Source organism: Cervus canadensis, chromosome 32 (genome assembly GCF_019320065.1).
Source record: "Cervus canadensis isolate Bull #8, Minnesota chromosome 32, ASM1932006v1, whole genome shotgun sequence".
Taxonomy (NCBI): domain Eukaryota; kingdom Metazoa; phylum Chordata; class Mammalia; order Artiodactyla; family Cervidae; genus Cervus; species Cervus canadensis.
Window position 1 is genome coordinate 36,434,418 of NC_057417.1, and position 24,005 is coordinate 36,458,422.

General features: G+C 52.0%; 1 protein-coding gene across 4 annotated transcripts in view; it reads left to right on the top strand.

Annotated features, from left to right (window-relative positions):
• SRL (sarcalumenin) overlaps positions 1 to 19,773 on the top strand; it is a 37,828-nt gene extending 18,055 nt beyond the window's left edge. Inside the window, exons 2-8 of one of the 4 annotated variants that reach the window (XM_043455429.1) lie at positions 5,298 to 5,377; positions 5,686 to 6,302; positions 8,094 to 8,195; positions 9,316 to 9,411; positions 13,049 to 13,165; positions 14,801 to 15,034; positions 16,545 to 19,773. In XM_043455429.1, the coding sequence (XP_043311364.1) occupies positions 5,331 to 5,377; positions 5,686 to 6,302; positions 8,094 to 8,195; positions 9,316 to 9,411; positions 13,049 to 13,165; positions 14,801 to 15,034; positions 16,545 to 17,356 (2,025 nt within the window). In that variant the 5' untranslated portion in view covers positions 5,298 to 5,330 and the 3' untranslated portion in view covers positions 17,357 to 19,773. Of the gene's footprint in view, positions 1 to 5,297; positions 6,303 to 6,322; positions 7,972 to 8,093; positions 8,196 to 9,315; positions 9,412 to 13,048; positions 13,166 to 14,800; positions 15,035 to 16,544 lie in introns of those variants that run through there. The other 3 variants (XM_043455428.1, XM_043455431.1, XM_043455430.1) reach the window with 3 other exon arrangements.
• The last annotated feature ends 4,232 nt before the right edge of the window (positions 19,774 to 24,005 follow it).

A 24,005-nucleotide genomic window follows, 5' to 3' on the forward strand; every position in this document is an offset into this window, starting at 1 on the left:
CTCGGGAGCTTGGACCCGAGTTTACATTCTGGTCCATGAAGGGGTTGGCCAGAGCAGGTCGATCAAACAAAAGATCTTGGGTGCTGATCTCTTTTCTCCTGAGGTCCAGTCCCAACCTCAGATTCCCTGACACTTGGGGGTGGCCTGGAGCAGGCCTTCTCACACTCGGGTGTTCATTAGGATCACCTTGTGAAACACCCGGATTCACACTGACCCAACCCTGGAGACGGGGTATCTATGTCGGGAAAGCCGACAGGCTTGGATACCACTTGTCACAGGCAAGAGATCTCGGGTGTTGTTTCTTGGTGAGAATGCTAGTCCATCCCTGGGTGGCCTGTCAAGCCCACACTGGACTTTCCTGTGTCTGCTTCCTCCTTTCCAGAGAAGTGAATAATCAGTTAATAATCCTTGCTTTCCCTGCCTCAGAGGACGGCTGGGGAGTAGAGAACACAGAGCTATTTGAGGGGAAGCATGAAATTCAACGTGAAGGTCAGATGGCCTCTAGCTCCCTGCCGGGTGCATGTTGATCAGCAAAGTGAAAAGATGCTGTTGGGGAGGCTTCTTGGGCTGTTGGAGGAAATAAGCAAGAGGAGGAATTCTCAGGGAAAAGGCAGGGGAGGCAGAATAGTGGTTGTCACACCTCTCCCCGCCTTAGGCAGTAGGGCAGACAGACCCAAAGAGAGCTGGCTGGGCAGGAAGTACCAAGGGGTGGCTGAACCCTAGCTCCTTCATCTCCCCTCACCCCCTAGACCCTTCCATGGAACCCTAGCACCTCATGGGACATGGTCTGTGGGAGCAGAAAGAACTCTAGACTGAGGGCCATGACCTTTGGCCATGCTCTGTCCCAACCCTACCCCTCACCTTGAGCAAGTCTCTAAAGCTCCCCGGCCAGAGCTTCCTCCTCTGTATTGGACTCACCAAGGCCCCGGGCAACTCCACAGTAATCTAAGTCCCTGTGAAAGCATTTGGGAAGAGTTAGGAGCTAGGAAAAAAATCTGGTGTTTGGCAGTGGAGAGTGGAGAGAGGAACTGAGCCTGGGGCCCCCACTGAGGCTATGGGCAGGGTAGCAGCTGAGAAGCTGACTCCCGCAGAGAAAGGCTGATGACAGAGAGGGTGTCAGGAGAGAAAACAGAGCCAGTTTATGCTGTGCTCTGCCCCGGGGCACCTGTCAAGCTCAGGGGCCTTCCTTGATCTCCAGGGTTGAGCCGGGGGCTTGCTATTTGCATACGCTGACGTTAGCACCCAGGCTTGCCCAGGGCTTGGGCAGCTGCCTTGGCAGCAGCACATACAGTGTGGTACTGCATGTCCTGGGAGAGATTGAGACCCATCTCACCAGGCTCTCAACCTGGTTAGGGTGTCCTGGGTCCTCTGTGCCCCCCACCCCTCCTCTGGGGCCGCTGGGGGGCTTCTGCAAGAAGTTAAGGAAGTCAGGGTGGGTGATAAGACCACCCTGGTTTGATTTCACAGAATTGAATTAAATTTAACCAGAGGCTTTTTAAGCCTCTGAACTGTTTCCAGGAGGAGAGATTGGACCCAATGGCACAGCTGCTTCCTGGGCTTTGAGCTCTGGACACCCAATGGCACAGCTTGTTTCATTGAAAGACTTTCTCTCAGAGAAGTTATTTTTAGCCTGGGAAGGAAGATCATGGGGCATGAAGTCATCACCCTCGTTGTTTGTCACTGGAAGGGCAGGGGAAGCTTGGCGCTAAGTCATAAAAACCAGGGAGAGTATGGATGTACATAAGTCAACACACACACACATGCTTGAGTTCCTGTCTAGGGCCCAGGTGCGGAAACACACAGCAGTGCAAAGCGCCTTATCTCCCTTCAGATGATGCAGCCCTCCCACCTCCACTGGGCCAGAGGGTGTTCTGAGAACAGCAGAAATGCTGCAGGTAGTCAGACCCAGAGTCCGTTCAGCCTGGTATCATCACCACCATCAACACTATCACATCACCATCACTATCACTGTCACCATTACTTTGGCCACTTGATGAGAAGAGCAGACTTATTGGAAAAGACCCTGATGCTGGGAAAGATTGAGGGCAGGAGGAGAAGGGGGTGACAGAGGGTGAGATGGTTGGATGCCATCACCGACTCAATGGACATGAGTGTGAGCAAACTCTGGGAGATAGTGAAGGACAGGGAAGCCTGGCATGCTGCAGTCCATAGGGTCTCAAAGAGTCAGACACGACTTAGCGACTGAACGACAACAGTCACCATCATCATCCTCAGTACCACCATCATCATGACCAGCATCACCACCACCACCATCATCGCCATCATCACCATTATCACCATCTTCAGTATCATCACCACCAGCATCAACCACTTTAACAGTAGAGGGTGTCAGGGCCTGTTGAAAGGGGCTGGACTCCCCAGAGGAGAAGCCCTGACCACTGTTATTCCAAGGTCACATGCCAAGCCCTGGTGACCCATCTAATTTGGACACCTCCAATGGGCACATGTGTGGAGAGAGGCCAGGAGCAGAAGCCTTAGGGTCAGGGTTATTTGGCTGGGTAGCCTTTCCCTTCTCCAGGGGTCTTCCCAACCCACGAATCGAACCCAGGTCTCCTGCATTGTGGGCAGATTCTTTACCAGCTGAGCCACAAGGGTAGCCCAAGAATACTGGAGTGGGTAGCCTATCCCTTCTCCAGCAGATCTTCCCGACCCAGGAATTGAACTGGGGTCTCCTGCATTGCAGGCGGATTCTTTACCAACTCAGCTATCAGGGAAATCCCTGAGTAGAATCACCCCCCACCTAATTTTTTGGAGGGGGTTACAGTCCTGATGCTGGGAAAGATTGAGGGCAGGAGGAGAAGGGGATGACAGAGGATGAGATGGTTGGATGGCATCACTGACTCAATGGATGTGGGTTTGGGTGGACTCCGGGAGTTGGTGATGGACAGGGAGGCCTGGCGTGCTGCGGTTCATGGGGTCGAAAAGAGTCGGACACGACTGAGTGACTGAACTGAACTGTCCTGATGCTGGGGCTACACCCTGGACTAATTAATTCAATGAGAACCTTCAAGGAGGGGGAGAGGAGTGGGATCAAGAAAAGGTGTTTCCATGTACAGACAGTGGCGAGAACCACTGGTTTAGAGGCAGTTTTCTAGGCTCAGGTTGACTGGTGCTTCTCGAACTGTAATGTGCAACCAGTGAGTGGCTCAAATGCAGATCCTGAGTCAGTGGTGCTGGGCTGGGGCCTAAGAGTTGGCGTCTCTCCCAGGTGATGCTGATGCTGCAGGTGCCTGGACCACAGGCTGAGGAGTGTTGGCAGGGGTGCGGGGTGGGGTAGGGGGCTGGGGAGAACCCCGCTGCAGGATCAGACGATCTCCTTTGCAGTTCCAAAGTTAAATGGCCTCAGCGGGTTGCTAGCTGCGTGATGTTGGGGGCAAGACATTCAGTGCCTCTGATTCCAGTCCTCTCATCTGTAAAATGGGGGTGAGTAAGACTTGTTTCACAGAAGCAAGCAAATAGAGTAAGATCAAGTTCATATTTTATGCATCCAGGGCTCAAGCATTTGCCTGGCACACTAATTGTCCAAATGTATCTCATATGATATCTATATATCTATCTTGCTGCTCAAAGGCCTGTCAATCTCTTGGGTTAAACCAAATTCCTGCCATAGATTTTTATTTTCCCCAGAGGCTGGGGGCAGGGCAGATAGAGATTCAGGCAGAGGAATGAGGACTTACAGGTATTCAGGTGGTAATGAAAGAAAATTTTAATGAGTTACCTCCAGCTCCCCAACTAAGGGACCAGGAATTCTGAACATACCCAAATCTCCCCATGGACCTCTTCACAGCACTTTCTGGGGGGGGGGGGGGTCAGGCAGGGTCCCAGCCTGCAATCCAGGAGCCAGAGTGGGTGCATCCAGGGAGGGCAGAGGTACCAGTAGGAAGGGGCTCCCATGTGCTCCCCTCAACATAGCATGGCATGGAAGGCCTGGACAAGGAGTGGGCAGTTCTGGGTTCCGCTTGCCCACTAGCCATCTGGTGTCTTGGGCAAATCAAACACTTTCTCTAGACCTTCAGCTCTGAAATCTGGCTGATAGTAATAAGGGAGGTGAATGGGGTCACAAATGTGAGTGGGGGGAGTGTTACATCAATATACGGGCTCCTTTATAACGAAAGGCACCCAAACTTCTCATCTTTCTGAATTTGATAGCAGATTGTGTCTGTGGGGATTAATGAGAAAATATTTGTGCCTGGCCCTTAAGAGGCTCCCCCAACTTTCAGGGAACAAGGGGGTGGGTACCCCCCAAGAAGTGGCTTTTCTTTGTGGGAGGCAGAGCTGGGCCAGCACTGAGGCAGGATGCTCCTTCCTCAGAAAGAGTCCTGTGAACCCAGGGAGACCCAGGAGCGTCTCAGCAACCCTGAGGCAGGGCCCCCACTTCGCCCTCATCCCCATGTGCCTGCGATGACCCACTTTGCAGGGCTCCTCCTTAAACACGTCCCCACCTGGGCGGGAAGGCTCAGAAGGACTAGACCCCACCCTCTCTTCTGACCCCACTGTCCAGATGCATCACACTCGTCCCTTGACAGAGGCACATTCTGGGCCCCTACCTGCCCTCTGCTTTGCCCTCCCAGTGCCCCTGGCTCTCCCCTTAAAGCCCTTGGCCCTTAGAAGGGGATCCCCTCGGAAGGAGTTGGCGAAGGCCATCAGGAAGCCCAGGCCTGCCCGCGAGGGTATCTCCTCCTGCCACACGTCCCCTCTAATCTAAGGTAGAGAGGCCAGCAGATGCTTGCCCTTAAGAGGACAGAGTTGGATGTGTGACTTAATAAGGTTGAGAGCCGTAAGTAATCCCCCGAGTGCTGTGCCCCGTAACCTAAGAGGACCTGGCCCGCACGCACCTGTTTTCACTCCTTTGCTGATAGCAATATAAAAAGCACGCTGCTTAATGACTCTAGGAACTGACCAGGGGTGGCAGTTCCCATCGGCCCTGTCTTGGAAAGATCTGCCGGGCGAGCCAGGCTGCACGTGCCCGCCCGCGCGGTTGAGGAAGGACTGGAAGGGCGGCGCCCAGCTTCCATCCCCCCGGGGGAGGCTGGCAAGGCCGGGGCGGGGCTGGAGCGGGTCAGCTGCTCGCTCAGAGCCCAGGCTCGGGTCAGGAGAGGGGCACGCCCGCTCTGCCGGCCACGCGGGGCGGTTCCGAAGACCAGGGAGGGAGGAGCCCCACCGTCCCCGCAGGTCCGCACCGCTCTCCCTCCGGCAGACAGGCTGTTTTTAGAGTTGTGAGAAGCAAAGCGCGTGCCAACCCCATGACACTGACCCCTCGTGTTCTGATCATCTAGAACTGCAAGTTTCCGCTTCGGGTGGCACGGAAGATGTTGGCAATTTGTTGGAGAATCATTTCTCTGCCGGAGACGCAAGTCTAGAGGAGAAAGAAAGGGCGCTTCGGTCAGAGGCGGCCCCTGGAGAGACGCGCCCGCTCCTTCACCCCACAGAAGGCGGGGAGGATGGGAGCTCGGAGAAGACAGCCGCCGACGGTCTGGGCTCGGATCCCGATCCCGATCCCGATCCCGAAGCCAGCCTCTCCAACGCCTCGGCCTCCGAGTCTGCTGCCCCAGGGGAACCTGTGGGGCCCGTGGCGGAAGATGCGGGCCCGCCGGGAGCAGCGAGCGCCCTTCCCCCAGGAGGGGAGGGGGAGCCCGGGGAGGAGGAAGGGGCGCGGGAGCTCAGCTCCGGAGAGGGCCCAGGACAGGAGGCGGAGGGGCCGGCTGGGAGCGGCGAGGTCCCCGAGGAAGCTGCAGAGGCGCTAGGGGAAGACCCCGCGCAGGGAGCAGCGGCGGGGTCCCCAGAGACTGAGGACGCAGGGGACTCTCCCAGCCAGGAGGTCGAGACAGGAGGGGAGGGCAGCCCAGGGCCCGGTCAGGAGCCAGAAGTGCCTGATGGAGCCGCGGATGTGGACGCAGAAGCCGCGCAGAGGACGGAGGACCAGGCGGAACCCAGCTTCAGCTCGGCCGCGGCCGCGGAAGACGCTGCCGCGCGCGAAGAGGAGGGGGGCTCCCGGGAGCACCGCCCCGCGGAGGGGATACCCGCGGAGCACCCGGACGAGGCCTCCTCTGAAGAAGAGGGGGGTGAAGAATCCGAAGAGGAGAGCGGCGACGAAGAGGAGAGCGGCGACGGGGCTAGTTCGGAAGAAGCCGGGGGCGCCTCGGAGGAGGAGGAAGCCGAGAGAGAAGTTGGGGAAGGAGCCCACGCGGCAGCGGGAAGCGCGAGCCCCGGGGAGGAGGGGTCCCCGGAGGAATCGCCCGAGGGTGCCGACGCGCAGGAGCCCAAGGAGGAGGGGCCACAGGGTAGGGGGCGTCCCCGGGCTGCCCACCTCCCCCCGCCCGCCGGGCACCTCGACGGAGGGGGCTGCTTCGGGCATTCTGGCGGCTGCAGTCTTCCCGGAGGTCTTGTATGTAGGGGCAGACAGGGACCCGCAGGGCGGGCGGGAGAGCCTCCAGGCAACCGCGGGGGTCGTGGGGCAGAGGCCCCATGGGGGTTCCCGGCCCTCTGGGTGCCTCCGGGCTGTTCCTTAATCACTTATCCCCACTTCAGAGAGACGCACTGAGAGCCTGCACCCTGGAGGGCCCAGAGGAACCTGGTTACATCTGAGTTAGGCCATCAGAAACTTATCCGTTAGAGTCCCTCCTTTAACACAGACCAGTGCCTAAACCCCAAGGACAAGGGACACAGGGGCAGGATTTGAGGCCGGGAGGCAGGCTGGTGGGTGTGAGGGGCAATGGGGGACCACGATGGTCGGCTAGCTCCTGGGACCTCCCCTTGAAGACTAGGTCATGTCAGGATCCTGATAAGAAACACTGGGCTGGCTGTACGTTCAGCAGGTGTCTGTCCCACAGATGTCTGTCCTGCAGATGAGTGGCTGGAGCGGCCACCCTCAGGGGTAGGGGACAGGGTGGGGGGATGGAAGTGGGCAGGACCTAAGTTATTGGGCAGCATTAGAGGTGTGTCCAGCACTGGCCATGGCCTCACCCACTGAGTACACTGACCTGGACCAGGAATTGGCTTGTAGGACGGAGGCACTGGAGTCAGTCTTGTTTCCAAAGCAGGTTTCCTTGCAAGAACTTCATTTCCACACTGGTAGGTTTCCTTGCAAGAACTTCATTTCCACACTGGTCGGGTACTTGCAATGGGGGACCCTTCCCCTGGCCTCCCAGATCTGGGTCTGATCGCAGAAAAGATCACCCTGTCAAGATACATTGATTATTCTCTGCTCCCATCCCTCCTGGAACTGGTCTCCCCTTGTTCCCACGGGCCAGGTCCATCCTCCTTCCATCACCTAAAATTCTTTGCGCAATTAGCCCAGGATAAAAAAAAAAAATGGCTGTGATGTTAAGAGGCCTGGGAATATGAGCACCCCTCCCTAGGAGCCTCAGGTGGTCACGGGCACCTCTTGCTGGATCAGAAGCAACAGTGTACCCCCACTCCCTCCCCCCTCTCCCTACTCCCCCTCCGCTCCCCAAGACTCCCTGTAGCAGCTCTTCCTGATGAAATGCTCACTTGACCAAGCCAGTGGTCCACGTAGAACCTGAAAGTCAGTCTCCTATAAACCACTCCTTCTCCTGTCCTGGATTTCAGCTCACAGGCAACCCTCAGAAAATTTTCCAACTTCCCCAGCTGAAATGTCATAGGCACACGTCTTAGGCCCTCCCAGCTTCCGGACACTTTCCTCCCAAAGCCACATCATCATCGATGCCTGTAATTGTATTACTTTCCAGGTTACTTCTCCCTGTCTCCCCGCAGACTGTGGAAAACTCCACGTGGGCAGAGCTGGGTCAGTTTGGGGCACCGCGGCATTCACAGCACAATGCTCCGTGCTTGGCGCGTGTATAGTAGGTGCTCAGTCAACATTTGCTGAATACCTAAAATGGATCGTGGAGCTTCACAGATGTTGAGTTTGGATTTTCAAAGTCCCTGCTAGAGACAGAGCTCCGTGCAGTTGAACCTGGACTGGCTCCGGTCAGCACTTGCTTGCGATCCTGCCCCACCCTGCCCACTCCCCAGCTTGCCTGACTGGAGGGAGCCCCAGAGCCAATGGCTCCTCACTCTGCCCTAACCTCCATCTCTGCTTCTTTCCCCAGAAGAGGCGGAGGATGTGAGTGAGGAAGCCCCGCTGAGGGACCGCTCCCACATCGAGAAAACTCTGATGCTGAATGAGGACAAGCCAGCTGATGACTTCTCTGGTAACCAGAGGCAGGAGCTGGGTGGGGCCGGGTGGAGAGGGGAGATCCCTGGGGCCAGTGGCCAGGCAGAACCTCTGAGTCTGTAGCTGAGGCCGGCAGACACCCCAGGGGAGGAGGAGAGCCCTGGAGTTGAAGGGAGGGGAGTGCTTCTCTTTGTGGAGGAGGCTCTGTGAGCAGCGTCCAAGCTGGAGGGCTCTGGGTTGGCAGGAAGGAGGAAAGGTGATCCAAACAGAGGGACCAGTTGGGGATGCACATTTTAGAGCTGCGACCTGGGGATGGTTGTTGTTCAGTTGCTCAGTTGTGTCCCACTCTTGGGGACCCCATGAACTGCAGCACGCCAGGGTCCCCTGTCCCTCACTGTCTCCTGGAGTTTGCTCAAGCTTGTGTTGATTGAGTCGGCGATGCCATCCAACCATCTCACCCTCTGTCACCCCCTTCTCCTCCTGCCCTCAATCTTTCCCAGCATCAGGGTCATTTTGACGGTGCCAGTGTCCGAGTCGTGGCCGGGGGAAGGTTGTTCATCACACTGGCTTCAATTTTTACAGTTTATAAAGCCCTTTCATGTCTGGTATTCCATTTCACCCTCATAGTAACCCAAGGCTGTCAGCAGGGCTTTCTGTCTCCTAATCGAGCCAGTGAGAGCTCAGGGTGAGGCCGGGGTCTGCTCTGGCCAAAGCAGGAGACAGGCCGCTGACGGGCAGCTGGGGAGCCTGACCCTCACGGCTCCGAGTTCATCCCTCCCTGCACCTCACCCCACAAGCCCTTTCTCCCTGGAGCCACATTTTCCCAAGAAGACATTTTGGGATGTTTGAATCCTCCCAGGATGCCAGGGATGCGGTGAAAGGTGCAGGACTGGGGTGGTCATGCCTGCTTGCCTCTGATCCTAAGGCAGGTAGCGGTAGGGGGCAGAGAGAAAGAGCTGGAGTTCCCAGCACCTCAAGGTAGCCGCAGGCCGAGGTGGTGCTGTGAACTGTTGAGGGGAAGGACCAGAGGGCTAAATGGAAAAACAGAAGTGCTGTGGTGACTTTCAGGGGTGTGTGTAGGGGGAGTGCCTTCTAGATGGGGCCACAGCTGCGAAGCCCCTGCCAGACCTTAACCCTTCACCCTTCTCTGCCCCCAGTGGTGCTACAGCGGCTTCGAAAGATCTACCACTCGTCCATCAAGCCCCTGGAGCAGTCTTACAAATACAATGAGCTTCGGCAGCACGAGATCACAGGTACCGCCCGCCCGTTTCTCCACTGAGCCCTCGAGGTGGGGGGTGGGTGGGGGGGCGGAGACCTCAGTGACAAGGGCCAGCCTTTCCCAGCAGGTGTGCCCTTGATCTACGCAGGGATTTACGTTTCCTCTGTGAGATTCTTGAGTGCACTTTGGGTTTCCAAAAGATGCCAACTTCTCTGACTGCTGTGCTCCAATCCCCCATGGGGCTCCTCATTCACTTACAGATTGATTCTTCTCTCCCCTGTCCACTTCCCATGGGTCTGGATTCTTTTAAAAATTGATTTTCAAAATCATTAAAAAAAATAAGATAAACTGGAAACCAAAAATATTTCTGTGCAAAATAGTATAAGTTGAAAAAATTTAAAAAACCCCTGTCTTGATTTCCAGTCTCTCTGATTCCACTCTCAGAGACGCACGCAGCTACGGTTTCTCATCAGGGCTTCCAGACAGCACTCTGCTTCCATGCCCACGGGTGTCTTTTCTTCCGTTTTACAAAGATAGGATCACAGCACACAATTGCTCTTTCTGGTCTTTGGGAGTCCGCCACCTTAGATAGCATACCCTGTTGATGAACTATTGGGCGTTTGCCTCGTTCCCTTTTTAAAGTGTTACAGACACTGCTACAGTTGTTCCATATTTCACACAAGTTTATTTGTAGGATATGTTGTTTTTTTTTTAAATAATGCTGGAATTCAGCATTCTGATAGTTGTTGCCCAGTTGCCTTAGGTTGTCCTCTGTGTACCGCAGCAACAGGACAGAGTTCTCGTTGCCTCCCAGCAAGGCCACTTTAAAGTGTCTCTTGTCTTGGAAACCTGTTGACAATGACATCTAATTGCTATTATTGTTCTAGTTGTTGTTTTTTAAAGGGGCGGCAGAAAAATTCCTGTTTCACCTTTGATCACCTTTCTTTTTTTAAAAATTTAATTTAATTAAAAATGTTATACTGGAATATAGTTGCTTTACAATGCTGTGTTAGTTTTTACTGTAAAAGTGAATCAGCAAAGTGAATCAGCCGTACGTACACATAGATTCCCTCTTTTTTTGGATTTCCTGCCCATTTAGGTCTCCACAGAGCACTGAATAGACGTCTCTATGCTATACAGTAGGTTCTCGTTAGTTATCTATTTTAACATAGTTTATAGGCTTCCCAGGTGGCGCAGTGGTAAAGAATCCGCCTGCCTGTGTAGGGGACGCAGGAGACATGGGTTTGTTTCCTGTGTCAGAAAGATGCCCTGGAGGAGAAAATGGTAGCCCATTCCAGTAGTCTGGCCTGGAGAATTCCGTGGACAGAGGAGCCTGGTGGGCTACAGTCCACGGGGTCACAAAGAGTTGGACAGGACTGAGGAACTGACCATGCACACATGCACACTGCACTAGTGTATATATGCCAATCCCAGTCTCCCAGTATGACCCAGCCTGAGACGGGAATCTAATTTGCTTTTGAGCAGGGAGTGAAATTGCACGTCCCTTCCTGTGTTAGTTGGCTGTTTCTGCATCGTCTCCTGTGACGCTGTGCAGGGAGGGGGGGTGTTGTAGGGCCTTCCTCATCCCTGCTTTACAGAAGGCAGACCAGAGGCCCAGAGAGACGCTGGGCTGCCCAGGCCACACAGGCTGGAATTAGGAGCTGTAACTTCCTCCGTCTCCTTGTTTCACCATTCCTTTGCAGGCTTCTCAGAATGTGCAGGCCAGAGATGGCAGGCAGGCGGCCCGTGGGGATGGCACTCTGCAGAGAGGGCGTCCCCGGGGCCTGATCTCTCTGTCCAGGCGCCCCTCCTCTCCCCTCTTCTCTTGCCAGTGTCCAGGCTCTTCCGAGCCCAGGATCATCCTCCCGTGACCTCCCTCTTGGGTGCCGCACCTGTAGCCTCCTGCATGTGCCAGTGCCGCCCCCTGCTGCAGGGAGCGGGAACAGCAGCTGGGAACACCGGCGAGGTGGTCTTGCAGGGGAGCTGGAAGGCCAGGTTCCCCTTAGTGGGGCCTGGGCCGGGGAAAAAGATGCTCCTTGTAGGATCTCTGTGGCTGTGACTGGGGATTCCTGCCACCCCCACCCCCCTCCCTCTTGTTCCTTCCTACACCCCAGCCAGGGGTTGTTCTTCAGTCATTAAGTCATGTCTGACTCTTTTTGACTCCATGGACTGCAGCATGCCAGGCTTCCTTGTCCTTCACCATCTCCCGGAGTTTGCTCAAACTCATGCCCATTGAGTTGGTGATGCCACCCAACCGTCTCATCCTCACCCATCCCTTCTCCTCCTGCCCTCAATCTTTCCCAGCATCAGGGTCTTTTCCAGTGTGTCGGCTGTTTGCATCAGGTGGCCAGAGTACTGGAGCTTCAGCTTCAACATCAGTTCTTCCAATGAATATTCGTCATTGATTTCCTTTAGGATTGACTGGTTTGATCTCACAGTGAACTTTGGGAAATTCTTAAAGAGATGGGAATACCAGATGTGGTCTCACACACGCATTCAAATATCTGGGAGGACACACAGCCTAAGCAGCTTGAGGACATGGAGGGGAGACTCTTCTCTGTATACCTTTTTATACTTCTGATTTTTGAATCAAGAAATGAAATCAATTAACATTTTAAAAAATAACTGAAAGAAAGAAAAAAAAAAAACAACCCACCACAGTGCCTCCTGTGTTGAGGCCTTGCATGCCAGGCTCAGCGGGGCTAAGATGTCTGGAGAACTTTAGGTACTAAGCTGGTGGTCCAGTGGTTAAGACTCCATGATTCCAATGCAGCAGGTGCGGGTTTGAGCCCTGATCTGGAAACTAAGATCCCACATGCCTTGCTGCAGGGCCAAAAAAAAAAAAAAAGCTGTGCATGGCCGACTCTATGTGTCCTAAGGGCTGGAAGTCTGCAACAGGAGATTGTGAATCTCCCATGTGGAAAGCCTCTCACTGTCCCCTCCCCATCCCTGGGTTTTGAAAGCACTGGGAAATTCTGCTTTTTCTTCTCAGGGACCCGCACTGGAGAGGCCCAGGCAGGGTGTTCTCCCCAACATGGGACAAGAACCCAAGAATTGCCGAGTCAGTGCTTGGTCTTGGACACTGGCAAATGCGTCATGGACTTTGGAGGCTGACATTTGAGACCGGCCCTGTTCCCTGGCTTGGGCTGAGCCTGAGGAGGGGTGTTGGGAGGTGCAGCTAAGCAGAGGGAGGCAGGGGGCAGGCAGCGCCCAGGTCCAGACCATCCCAGAGTGTATAAACCTCTTCCATGACTTCTTCTGTAACCAATCCAGGTAGTGGTGTTTTAACCTCTCCTTGGTGGCTGCTCTCTCCTGCCCCTCCTATGAATGGTGCACTCCCAGATCTGAGCCTGGAGGTCCCCCCAGTGTGAGGTCTGAGTCCGTGTTTGTTGACCTCAGTGGATCCCTTCCTCTCGGGGGCCGGTGTGCTGTGGGTCTGTGTGTGGTCCAAATGCTGGTGTGCCACAGTCCAAATGCCGTATTCTCTTGGGTGCTAACTGGGTCATCACACTAACATAGAACGACGTGCTCCTGACCATGCCATGTTCTACGGTCCAGGGTAGAAACCCACAGCTCCTGATGGACTGTCTGAGGCACAAAGTGAAGAATCCTGTCCCTCCACAGTGAAGAGCTTTGAGTTCATGTCCATGTCTTGTCCCTGCTGCCCACAGATGGGGAGATCACATCCAAGCCGATGGTCTTGTTCCTGGGGCCATGGAGCGTTGGCAAATCCACCATGATCAACTACCTCCTTGGCTTGGAAAACACTCGTTACCAGCTCTACACAGGTAACAGCGTGACTTCCTTGTGTGCCTGTTGGCATTTCAGTGTCACATGTAAAAAGCATTGTGAAAAAAATAAAACATTTAGGGGCTGTAGTGTATGGCACAAAGTACCAGGGAAGAGATCCTGTACCCACTAAACTTAAGCTGTAATGCCATGGGGAAAAACCTGGAGATCAGTGAGGTATCTGTGATTCAATATACAAAGATTTAAAGGGGTTACATTAGTTTGAAAAGATATATATATATATATATATATATATATATGTAAAATCAGAAATGAGTTGAAAGTATTTGACTACACAGGAAATTTTATTTTTTTTAATTACGGTATAGCATTAATATAGGGTTTCCCTGGTGGCTCAGTGGTAAAGAATCCTCCTGCCAATGAAGGAGATTCAGGTTTGATCCCTGGTCCAGAAAAAGCCTTTGGAGAAGGAAACGGCAAGCCCCTCCAGTTTTCTTGCCTGGAGAACCCCATGGACAGAGGATCCTGGTCAGCTAAGTCCATGGGGTTGCAGAGTTGGACATGACTTAGTGACTGAACAGCAACAAATGTATGGCATAAGTGAAAGTGAAAGTCGCTCAGTTGTGTCCGACTCTTTGTGACCCCATGGACCATACAGTCCATGGAATTCTCTAGGCTAGAATACTGGAGTAGGTAGCCCCTCCCTTCTCCAGGGGATCTTCCCAACCCGCGAATCGAACCCAGGTCTCCCGCATTGTGGGCAGATTCTTTACCAGCTGAGCCACAAGGGAAACCCAAGAATACTAGAGTGGGTAGCCTATTTCTTCTCCAGCGGATATTCCCGACCCAGGAATCGAACTGGGGTCTCCTGCATTGCAGGCAGATTCTTTACCAACTGAGCTATCAGAGAAGCCCAGTGTATGGCACAGGGAATATAGAAAACATCACTAGTAACTTCGTATGGTGACAGACGGTAACTGGACTTACTGTAGAGATCATTTCTTAATGTATGAAAATAATGGATCACACTGTTGTACACCTGACTCTAACACGATATCGTAAGTCAGTTATATTTCAACTAAAAAAATAGGATCTTGCAGATTAAAAAAAGAAAAACAAAAATATTCATACACATCTTCAATATAGTAATGAAAATTATGTGCAAGAAACCGGCAGTTACACTCATGTTCACAGCAGCGTTGTTTGCTGTGGCTAAGAGGTAGAAACAACCCAAATATCCATCAACTGATGATGGGTAAAAAACATGTGTTCATTCCATCTGTACAAGGGAATATTATTCAGCCTTGAAAAGGAATTAGTTTCTGATACATGCCACAACATGGCTGAATCTTGAAGACATGCTAAGTGAAATAAGCTAGACATAAAACGGCAGATATCGTATGATTTCACTTATATGAGGTCCCTAGAGTCATCAAATTCATAGAGACAGAAAGTGCAAGAGAGGGATTTCCCTGGTTGTCAATGGTTAGGACTCGGCACTTTTCCTGCTGGGGAACTAAGATCCCTCGAGCCAGGCGCCAGGGCCAAAAAATCAAAATAAATAAACACTAACTTCCATTCCTCCACCCCCAACCCCCAGTAGTCTCTCCTGTGGCTCCTTTTGTGTTGCTGTGATGTGAGATGCCTGTGTCCCTTCTAACCCGTGTGTGCAGGCGCTGAGCCCACCACCTCGGAGTTCACAGTCCTCATGCACGGGCCCAAGCTGAAGACCATCGAGGGCATCGTCATGGCTGCTGACAGTGCCCGGTCCTTCTCGCCCCTTGAGAAGTTTGGCCAGAATTTCCTGGAGAAGCTGATCGGCATTGAGGTTCCCCACAAGCTCCTGGAGCGGGTCACATTTGTGGATACACCAGGCATCATTGAGAACCGCAAGCAGCAAGAAAGAGGTAATTTAACACTCATTTCTGAACAGCCTGAGCTCTGTCTTAGGAAACTGTTCAAGGCAGAGGGTGGTAGGCAGACCGGGAGAGACCAGCATTGGCCAAGACTCGGGGATGCATTCTTTGCTTCCGGCCTTTTCTTTGTCATCACTGTGGGGCCTCCTAGGTGTGGGTACCTCATCCTTTTACTTCCTTGAGGAATGGTCTGGTTTGGAGGCCGTCAGCATCTTGCCGGGGGGAGGGCTGGGCTTCTTGCCAGGAGCTCCTCGAGGTCCCTGCTGTGTCTTTGGGATGCACAAGCTGTCCAGGTGATCAAGGGCCTGGACTGATTGGATCCCTGTCCAGGTGCACTTGACCTCTGGCTAACGTGGGTCTGGGTTAAACCTGACCTTCAACTCGTCCTGGTCCCAATATCTGCTTTGCCAGACCTGCTTCAACACAATCCTGTCTCAGACTTTCCAAAGCCCCGCTTGCCTTCAGGTGGCAGGGGAGTGCCACTGAATGTCACCGTGACGCAGCGCCATCTGCAGAGATGAGTCATAACGGGCCGTTTGTCAGAACAGATGAACAGATGGTGGATCTCAGTTTATGGTTATAACTCTCATTTTGTTATAACCAGATCCTGTTTTATAGCTAATAATAATATTATTGCTAATAATTATAGTAGTAAATTAACCTTTATTGCACTCTTCTAACGCACTGGATAATTTCCACGTGTTATTGGTTGATCATTGTAGAAACATTTCGAGACAGGTATCCCTACTCCTCCCATTTTGGAAATAAATTAAAGGAATTAGGATGTATTGAGCACCTACCCTGTGACTGGATGGCAGTTTTAGTTCAGTGCTTGCCTGTGTTTCTAGCAACATCGTAATCTTTTTATCACCTTAGGTGGTATTGTTCTTTTTGTCATTTTTCAACTAAAATGGTAAGGCTTAGAAGCATTTAATTTTCAGTTGGTTAGTGATGGAGCCCAAATTCTAGTCCAGGTCTCGATGGCAGGTCCACATTTATTTCCCCTAAGTGATGCACCGTCTCTTTTATTCCTTCTAATTCCCTGACTTATTTCCTTTAACATCTTTGCCACCGCTCCGGATCTTTTCAAGCAGTGGGAAAATCTCCATTTGGCAGAAATGTTTTGTTTTCCTGGAGCCTTGAATTCCACTGTGGATTAAAACAAGAATCAGGCCATTTTTGGGTTTTTTTTTGGCTGTACCACGCAGTTTGCAGGATCTTAGTTCCCCAGCCAGGGATTGAACCTGAGGCCTCAGCAGTGAAAGTGTGGAGTCCTAACCACTGGACCGCCAGGACATTTCCCCAGGCTGTTCTTGATTGAGGGTTGACAAGGATCAGGAGATGTGTAATGAATTCTTTAAAAGTCTTCAGAAACCCAGAAAATCCCTGACGTTCTTAGTCCCTTCAAAGCCACAGAATGGTCTGGTTCCAGAAGGAGGGGCGGGGGTCCTGGGGGTGGGTGGGGTCTGCCCAGCCTGACTTCTCGCTCCCTCTCCCCAAGGCTACCCCTTCAACGACGTGTGCCAGTGGTTCATCGACAGAGCGGACCTCATCTTCGTCGTCTTCGACCCCACCAAGCTGGACGTGGGTCTGGAGCTGGAGATGCTCTTCCGCCAGCTGAAGGGGCGCGAGTCCCAGATAAGGATCATCCTGAACAAGGCTGACAACCTCGCCACGCAGATGCTCATGAGGGTGTACGGGGCCCTCTTCTGGAGCCTGGCCCCGCTCATCAACGTCACAGAGCCTCCACGGGTGTACGTCAGCTCCTTCTGGCCCTACGACTACAAGCCTGACACCCACCGGGACCTGTTTCTCAGGGAAGAGATCTCCCTCCTGGAGGACCTGAACCAGGTGATTGAGAACAGGCTGGAGAACAAGATCGCCTTCATCCGCCAGCACGCCATCCGGGTCCGCATTCACGCCCTCCTGGTGGACCGCTACCTGCAGACGTACAAGGAAAAGATGACATTTTTCAGTGACGGGGAGCTGGTCTTTAAGGACATCGTGGAAGACCCTGATAAATTCTACATCTTCAAGACCATCCTGGCCAAGACCAACGTCAGCAAGTTTGACCTTCCCCACCGCGAGGCCTACAAGGACTTCTTTGGCATCAACCCCATCTCCAGTTTCAAGCTCCTGTCCCAGCAGTGCTCCTACATGGGAGGCTGCTTTCTGGATAAGATTGAGCGGGCCATCACCCAGGAGCTCCCCAGCCTCCTGGGCAGCCTCGGGCTGGGGAAGAACCCAGGTGCTCTCAACTGTGACAAGACAGGGTGTGGCGAGACCCCAAAGAACCGTTATAAGAAACCCTAGGTGGCCGCGTTGCCATTCTCGGGCTCCCGTCGTCTTTGGTGAATGAGCTTGTGTCCTGACTGTCCGAGAAGTCCTGGTTTATTAACCCTTTGAGCCACACTGGCAGGAACTGTTGCGCATTGGAGACGGGAGTTAATTGAGGCCAGTGGTGGGGGAAGGGGTGGGTCGAGGGGGGGAGTGGAAACTGTGAATTAGGGCCTGCTTGTCTTGTTGCTTCAAGTAGGGGCCTGACTGAGGCACGTCAGGCCACACCTGCTTTTCCAGGGTCCCCTCTCTTCGGTGGGTGGGGGGACAGAGAGCAGCTAAACTCTAGTGTAAACTGAATTAACGAGCATCACACAGGCTAAAAGCAGCTGAAGTTCCTTCTTCCCTGATCAGCTGAGAGGCTAGAGAAGACTTGAGTTCTGCAGGGCTGTCTGCTCCGTGCACGCGGCTGCCTTCCACACAGTCTTCTGTCTGTTCCCAGCCCTCGTCTGCCTCCTGAGCTTGGGTTGGCTTCACAGGAGACGATCTCTTGGGTCTCAATCAACCTGGGTGTTGCGCCTAGCCCCGGGCCCTCTCCCCTGTTTCTGCAAGGGGCAGGGAATGGTTTGGGATACCAGGACGCTGAAAGAGAACAAGCGCTCCCCAGGCCAGTTCTCTGGCACCTTCTAAGCCAGCCGGAAGCTCGGTCCCTTTCTTGGCCCCAGGAGGAGGGTGAATGTTCCATGTGTTCAGGTCATTTCCTTGTTGAAAGTGACTTCAGTGAGAGTCCCGGCAGGGCTCAGAGGGTTAATCGGTTTGCAGTGTGTCTTTGTCTATTGCATGTCTTGGAAAACTCAGACCCCAAAGGCTTTGGGTTTCAGAGGGGACAGTGGAGAGCTTGCTCCTGCTGTTGCCACAGCTTCTCCATGGAGACACTCGGCACAGGAGTCGTTTCTTCCTCGTTTTCATCACATGGCTTTTCCTTTCGCTTCTCCATTCCCTGATGCATCAATGCTCGAAACTCGGCGTAATTTCTGGGGAGTCAGAAGCAGCACCAGCCACTCGGTGCCACTGGCAACCCAGGCCTGACTGTCAGTTTCCCACCTGAACTTGATGCTGATGCCCACCGAGCGCATAGCAGGGGCGCCTGGCCTTCCAGTACCAATGAGTGTGAATGTGTGTGTGTTACGTTGTCCAAGAGAGATTAGGGAGATGACAGATGCCCGAGGGCACAGAGGAGGAGCAAGCGGTGAGAGTCCTGCCTGCCTGGTATGCCCCCTCAGAGGGCAGGAGGGGACGGAGGGATGGGGCATGGAGGGGAGAACATGGAGGGGACAAGCCTTTTGATAGAAGATGGGTGGGTGACGAATCTAAGTCTAGGGGACCTGGCCTGGCTGCCCCTTCCCCCCCAGCCCAGGGCCTCCTTCTGTCTGTCCTGGGCGTGAGCTGTCTTGGGGGACTTCCCCAAGAGGCCCCGCCGGCACCAGAGAGTCCCCCAGACCCAAGGGAAAGCCAAGACAAAGGCAGAGGGAGAAGTGCCTTGAGGGTCAGGCAGAGGAAACAAACTGGCACATTGATGACCACGTTAGACTCACATAGAGATCTGCAGTCTGGAATTCCTTGAGTTTCTTGGAATTATCAGCACTCTGGCACGTGCTGCCTCAGAGGCTGCTTCTTCTGGCTCCTTTAGAGGATCTAGAACCTCCCACAAGAAGACCAGAGGCCCCACTGCCTCCGGGACATGTTTCTAAGGACAGAGTCAACCAGAGAAGACAAGTCTGCAGGGGCATCAGAGGAACCTGGTGACCACACCCGGGGAGCTGCTTCCTTCTCATTCAAAACCAGCCCTGGCCTCATCTCGCCATCCTTTACGCTCTCAAGGGGCTACCCTCACACCTTGCTCCTTAATACCCCTCCGCCCCCTCGGCTACTTTGGGCATTTCTGTTTTCCCAGCGCAGAAGGGGAAGAAAAAGTGCAGAACTGGGCATCGTCGTAGCTGCCGAGGTCAGCACTGCTTTGGGAGCAGCAGCTGGAATGAGATGAACACATTCATACGGTATTTATATTTCTGGGGGTGCATGTGACATCATCAGTGATCTTTCCCCCCTTTTCTTTTTTCCATTCAGCTTCTTTTTCTCACTCCTTTTCTTCCGCTGTTCACCCCTTGACTTCCCTTCTAACTTCCCGCAGGCTTGTCTACCAGCCAGGGCTTTGAGCGCTATTTGGTGCCCTGCTCTGTGGAGGTGGATTTCGAGCAGAATTCTGACTCTTTTGGTGGGGGTGGGGGATGGTGGGGAGCCGGGTGGGGAGTCAGGAATCCCCTAGGAGGAGTATCTGTGAACGTTTGTGCCTGAACAGTTGCTGTTTCTCTCCAAAGCGGAATCTTTCCAGTGATTTTCCGTTCTGAGTTCATCAGGGAGAAACTCTCAATAAAGTTCCCATCTCTCTTTAACACCTCGTACTGTCTCAGTGCCTCCAACCTGTGTAATCTCTCTCTCTCTTTTTTAAAATTTTTGAAGAATTTTGGCTGTACCCTGTGGCATGTGAGTTATTAGTTCCCTGACCAGGGATCAAACGCACACCCTCTGCATTGGAAGGCAGAGTCTTAACCAGTGGTCCGTCCCCAGTGTAAACTTTCTTCCTTTTATCGAGTAGAAGAGCTTCCCCAGGTGGTCTAGTGGTAAAGAACCTGCCTGCCAATGCAGGAGACATAAGAGAACTGGGTTAGATCTCTGGGTCAGGAAGATCCCTTGGAGAAGGGCATGGCAATCCACTCCAGTATTCTTGCCTGGAGAATCCCCATGGATGGAGGAGTCTGGTGGGCTACAGTCCATGGGGTTGCAGAGTGGGACACGACTGAAACAACTTAGCAAGCACGCATGCACATACTGATTTTAAGGAAGACAAATCTTTTTTAAGAGCATTTTTCGGTTTATAGAAAAACTGAGAGGAAGGCAGAGGTTTCCCACATGCCCCCCCACCCCCGCCACAAGGCTTGCCCATTATCTGCGCCCCCCTCAACAGTACATATGTTACAACTGATGATCCTCATTGACACATCATAGTCACCCAGCTCTGAATCTGCTTACGGGGCAAGCAAATGGGCACTGAAGTCCCTTTTATGAGGATCACCCAGAGCAACTTCATGGTCACGTTTAGGAAAAAGTACTGAATAAATTTGGGGTAACCATGGGACTGTACTGATATCCATGGTGGAGCTGAGACCACCTTTAAATTAAGTCTGCAGTCAGGATGATAGGAAAATCAGAAGGGTGAAATACAGAAAGCAAAGTCAAGGATCATTCTAAACACAGCCTGATGACATGAGGGACGCTGTGAATGGAGGGGGTGTCTACACCTGCGTGTATGCCTCCCCTGAATATTTGGGGGTTACAGGTAGCTGTATGGATAAGGGACACACAAACACTTGTGTGTAAAGTCTATGTGTGGGTGTAGCGACTCAGCAGATGCACATGTGGGTCTGGGGTGGTGAAGTAATTGTATGAACAGTGTGAGGATTTCAGATCACAGGAGCATGTGTGCAGGCAGATGTGTGTGGGGGGTGAACTGGGTGCCCAACCCAGGGTGGAGAACCAGGAAGATCTGGCCCAAGGAGGACATCGCAACTGTCCCCAAGCTTTACATGTGTATCCCAAAGTCTGAGCCTTGAGACATTTCAAGCCAACTTCTCTTTCTCTCTCTCTCTCTTTTTAAAAGCCAATTCCTCTTTCCGTGACATAAGCTCAAGCTTTCCTAGCCCAGAGAAACTTGAATTTTTCTTTAGAAGACCATAAAGGCAATAAAAAAGAAACCTAAGAGAAACAGAAAAACGAGAGTAGAGCAATGCAGCAAAGGAGGATTGAACAGGTTCTGAAGGAATCCCTTGCACCAACTTCTTATCTGAAGGATACAAAAATGACACATATAAATGAACATATTCTGTGTCTGCCTCCACTGTGGAACCTTTCTCTGGTTTACCGTAATGTCAGTGGGGAAGGGAAACAACTTCTAGAGCCCTCGTTGTGCCAGGAACCGGGCTATAGACCTACAGACATTACCACTCTTAAGGTTACCTTAAGATAATGCCTTAATTTTAACAGCTGTGTGCCATGCCACATTGAGTGCTTTATGTGCTTTATTTCTTTTCCTTTTTTCCCCTTTTCTTTTTTTTTTTTTGGGGGGGGGCTGCATTGTGTGGCTTGTGGGATCTTGGTTCCCCAACCCAAGCCACGGCAGTGAAAGCGCTGAGTCCTAAGCACTGGACCGCCAGGGAAATCCCTGCTTCATTTCATGTAATCTTCAAAATAACCCCATGGGGAAGAAGCCATCCGGCACGGACAAGAGAACAGGCTCTGGAGTCAGCGCTTGGGATCCATCCTAGGCTCCACCACATACTAACTGGCAACCGTGGGCAAATGTCTTAACTTTGTGCTTCAGTTTCCTTACCCATAAAATGGAGATGTTAATAGTTCTTCTCTCATGGGGTTGTTGAGAGGATTAAATGACTTAATGCAACATACTTGAAATAGTACAGAGCCCACAGAAAGTATTCAGTACATGTTATTACTATTATTAATCATACTTTACTGAAGAGGAGACTGATGGTCAGAGTGATTGGGACGATGGCATGTGTATTTGGGAGGGCTGGAATTCTATCTGAAGTCTGATTCACCATACAGGTCATGCTAGGTTACTTGCCCAGGGTCACATTTGGTGACACTGTTCTTTCTGATCCCTTTCCTTCCTCTTCATAAACTGTCTAAAATGTTTGGTCAGTACCTTGAAGCTTGTAAGTAATAACATCTATCATTAGAAAGATTATTGAGGATTATTTCCTGAACAACAACAAAACATTGAAAGAAAAAAAATCACACTCAATTCCATTTCAGTTTGATCTCTACCATGATCATCTTGTAAAGTATTAATAGATTGGGCAGGTATATTTACTAACCTTAAATTCAAATCCAGCCTGGGGAAACTGCATATCCAGAGAAGTTAGGTCCAAGTTCACCCCGTTAAAAGCTGACAAACCAAACTAAAAGGCCAATTTTCTACTCATCTCGCTGTTCTTTCAACTATATTCTATCATACTGACTTGTGTTAATCTGGAACCTAGGCCGAATTGTGATAGTACATTTTTCTGATACACTGAAGAGCGATTTTGTATTTGTGAAGACTGCAAAAAAAAATTTGTTGGTTCTATTTCCATTTTCTCCAAACTTCTGGATTTTTCTCCCACCACAACTTCAAAAGCCTTGGAATTCTCACATATTTATTTAGGCATATTCTCTGCCCTGGGGGAGCCAACAGTCCAATTAGGGAAAGAGTCATGGAACCGGAGTGACCACAGAAGTCCTCTGGGATGAAGTGACCACATTTTCTAAATCATTCATGGGGACACATGGTCTGGCAGAGGATTTTTTTTTTTTTTCTCATTTGAAAATGCAATTATTTGAAAAGTCTGACCAATGCATATTGACTGTGTAATTTATTTTAGCATTTAATAGATTCCCTTTGTTGAGAATTTGTTTATATCATATCAGGACTCTCCTGAGAATATTGAGACAGCCAGGGGGTTATCAAGCTTGGGAAGGGAATTCGAGATAAACGATGAGGGATGGGTGGGATTGGAAGGTCAGAGACCAGGGGGATGGATCCTGGGGGGAGATTAAAGGCCCAGACTCAGAAAGGAAGACATCTGTGTGTCCAGCGAGGAATCAAAGTGAGATGAGGTGATTTAGGGGAAACCAGCACTTTGCTGACAAAGGTCCATACAGTCAAAGTTACGGTTTTTCAGTACTCATGTGCGGATATGAGAGTTGGCTGAGTGCCGAAGAATTGATGGTTTCAAATTGTGGGGCTGGAGAAGATTCTTGGGAGTCCCTTGGACAGCAAGGAAATCAAAACAGTCAATCCTAAAGGAAATCAACCCTGAATATTCATTGAAAGGACTGATGCGGAAGCTGAAGCTCCAATACTTTGGCCACCTGATGCGAAGAGCTGACTCATTGGAAAAGATCACGATGCTGGGAAAGATGAAGGGCAGGACGAGAAAGGGGGCGACAGAGATGACATGGCTAGATAGCATCACCGACTCTATGGACACGAGTTTGAGCAAACTCCGGGAGATCGTGAAGGACAGAGGAACCTGGTATGCTGCCATCCATGGGGTCGCAGAGTTGGACTTCACTTATCAACAACAACAAAGCAATTAAATGGAAGCCCAAGGAACCAGGGTTTGAGGTCACTCCATTTCTGAATATTGAAGACCATGAAGAAGAAGGAAGTTCCTGCAGGCAGCAAACGGGCGCTGCCTAGAGAGGTGAGCGTTTAGCATCCAGGAGCCTTCTTTGGCTGGCTACCGGTATCCCTTGGGCAATGCCCCCTTACCCCAGTGATTCATGGCCTGATGGGTGGGTGATACTGGGTCTCTGTCCTCCCTGCCTCTCCCCCACTCCTAGGAGCTGAGAACCAGGTGCTGGAGCCTGGTAAGGAGGCCAGAGGAAGAGGCCCACCCCATCAGTCCTGCCCTACTCAGGAACCCCCGTGGGGCCCTGGACGGCTACTAGTGCCTACACCGAAATCTGTATCCCTTCTCTGGCCCCCTGTGACGTTTTGGTCACTCCAGCCCAGTTGACCAGGGCCAGCGGACAAGAGGACAGGAAGGCCTGCATGACGGGGCAG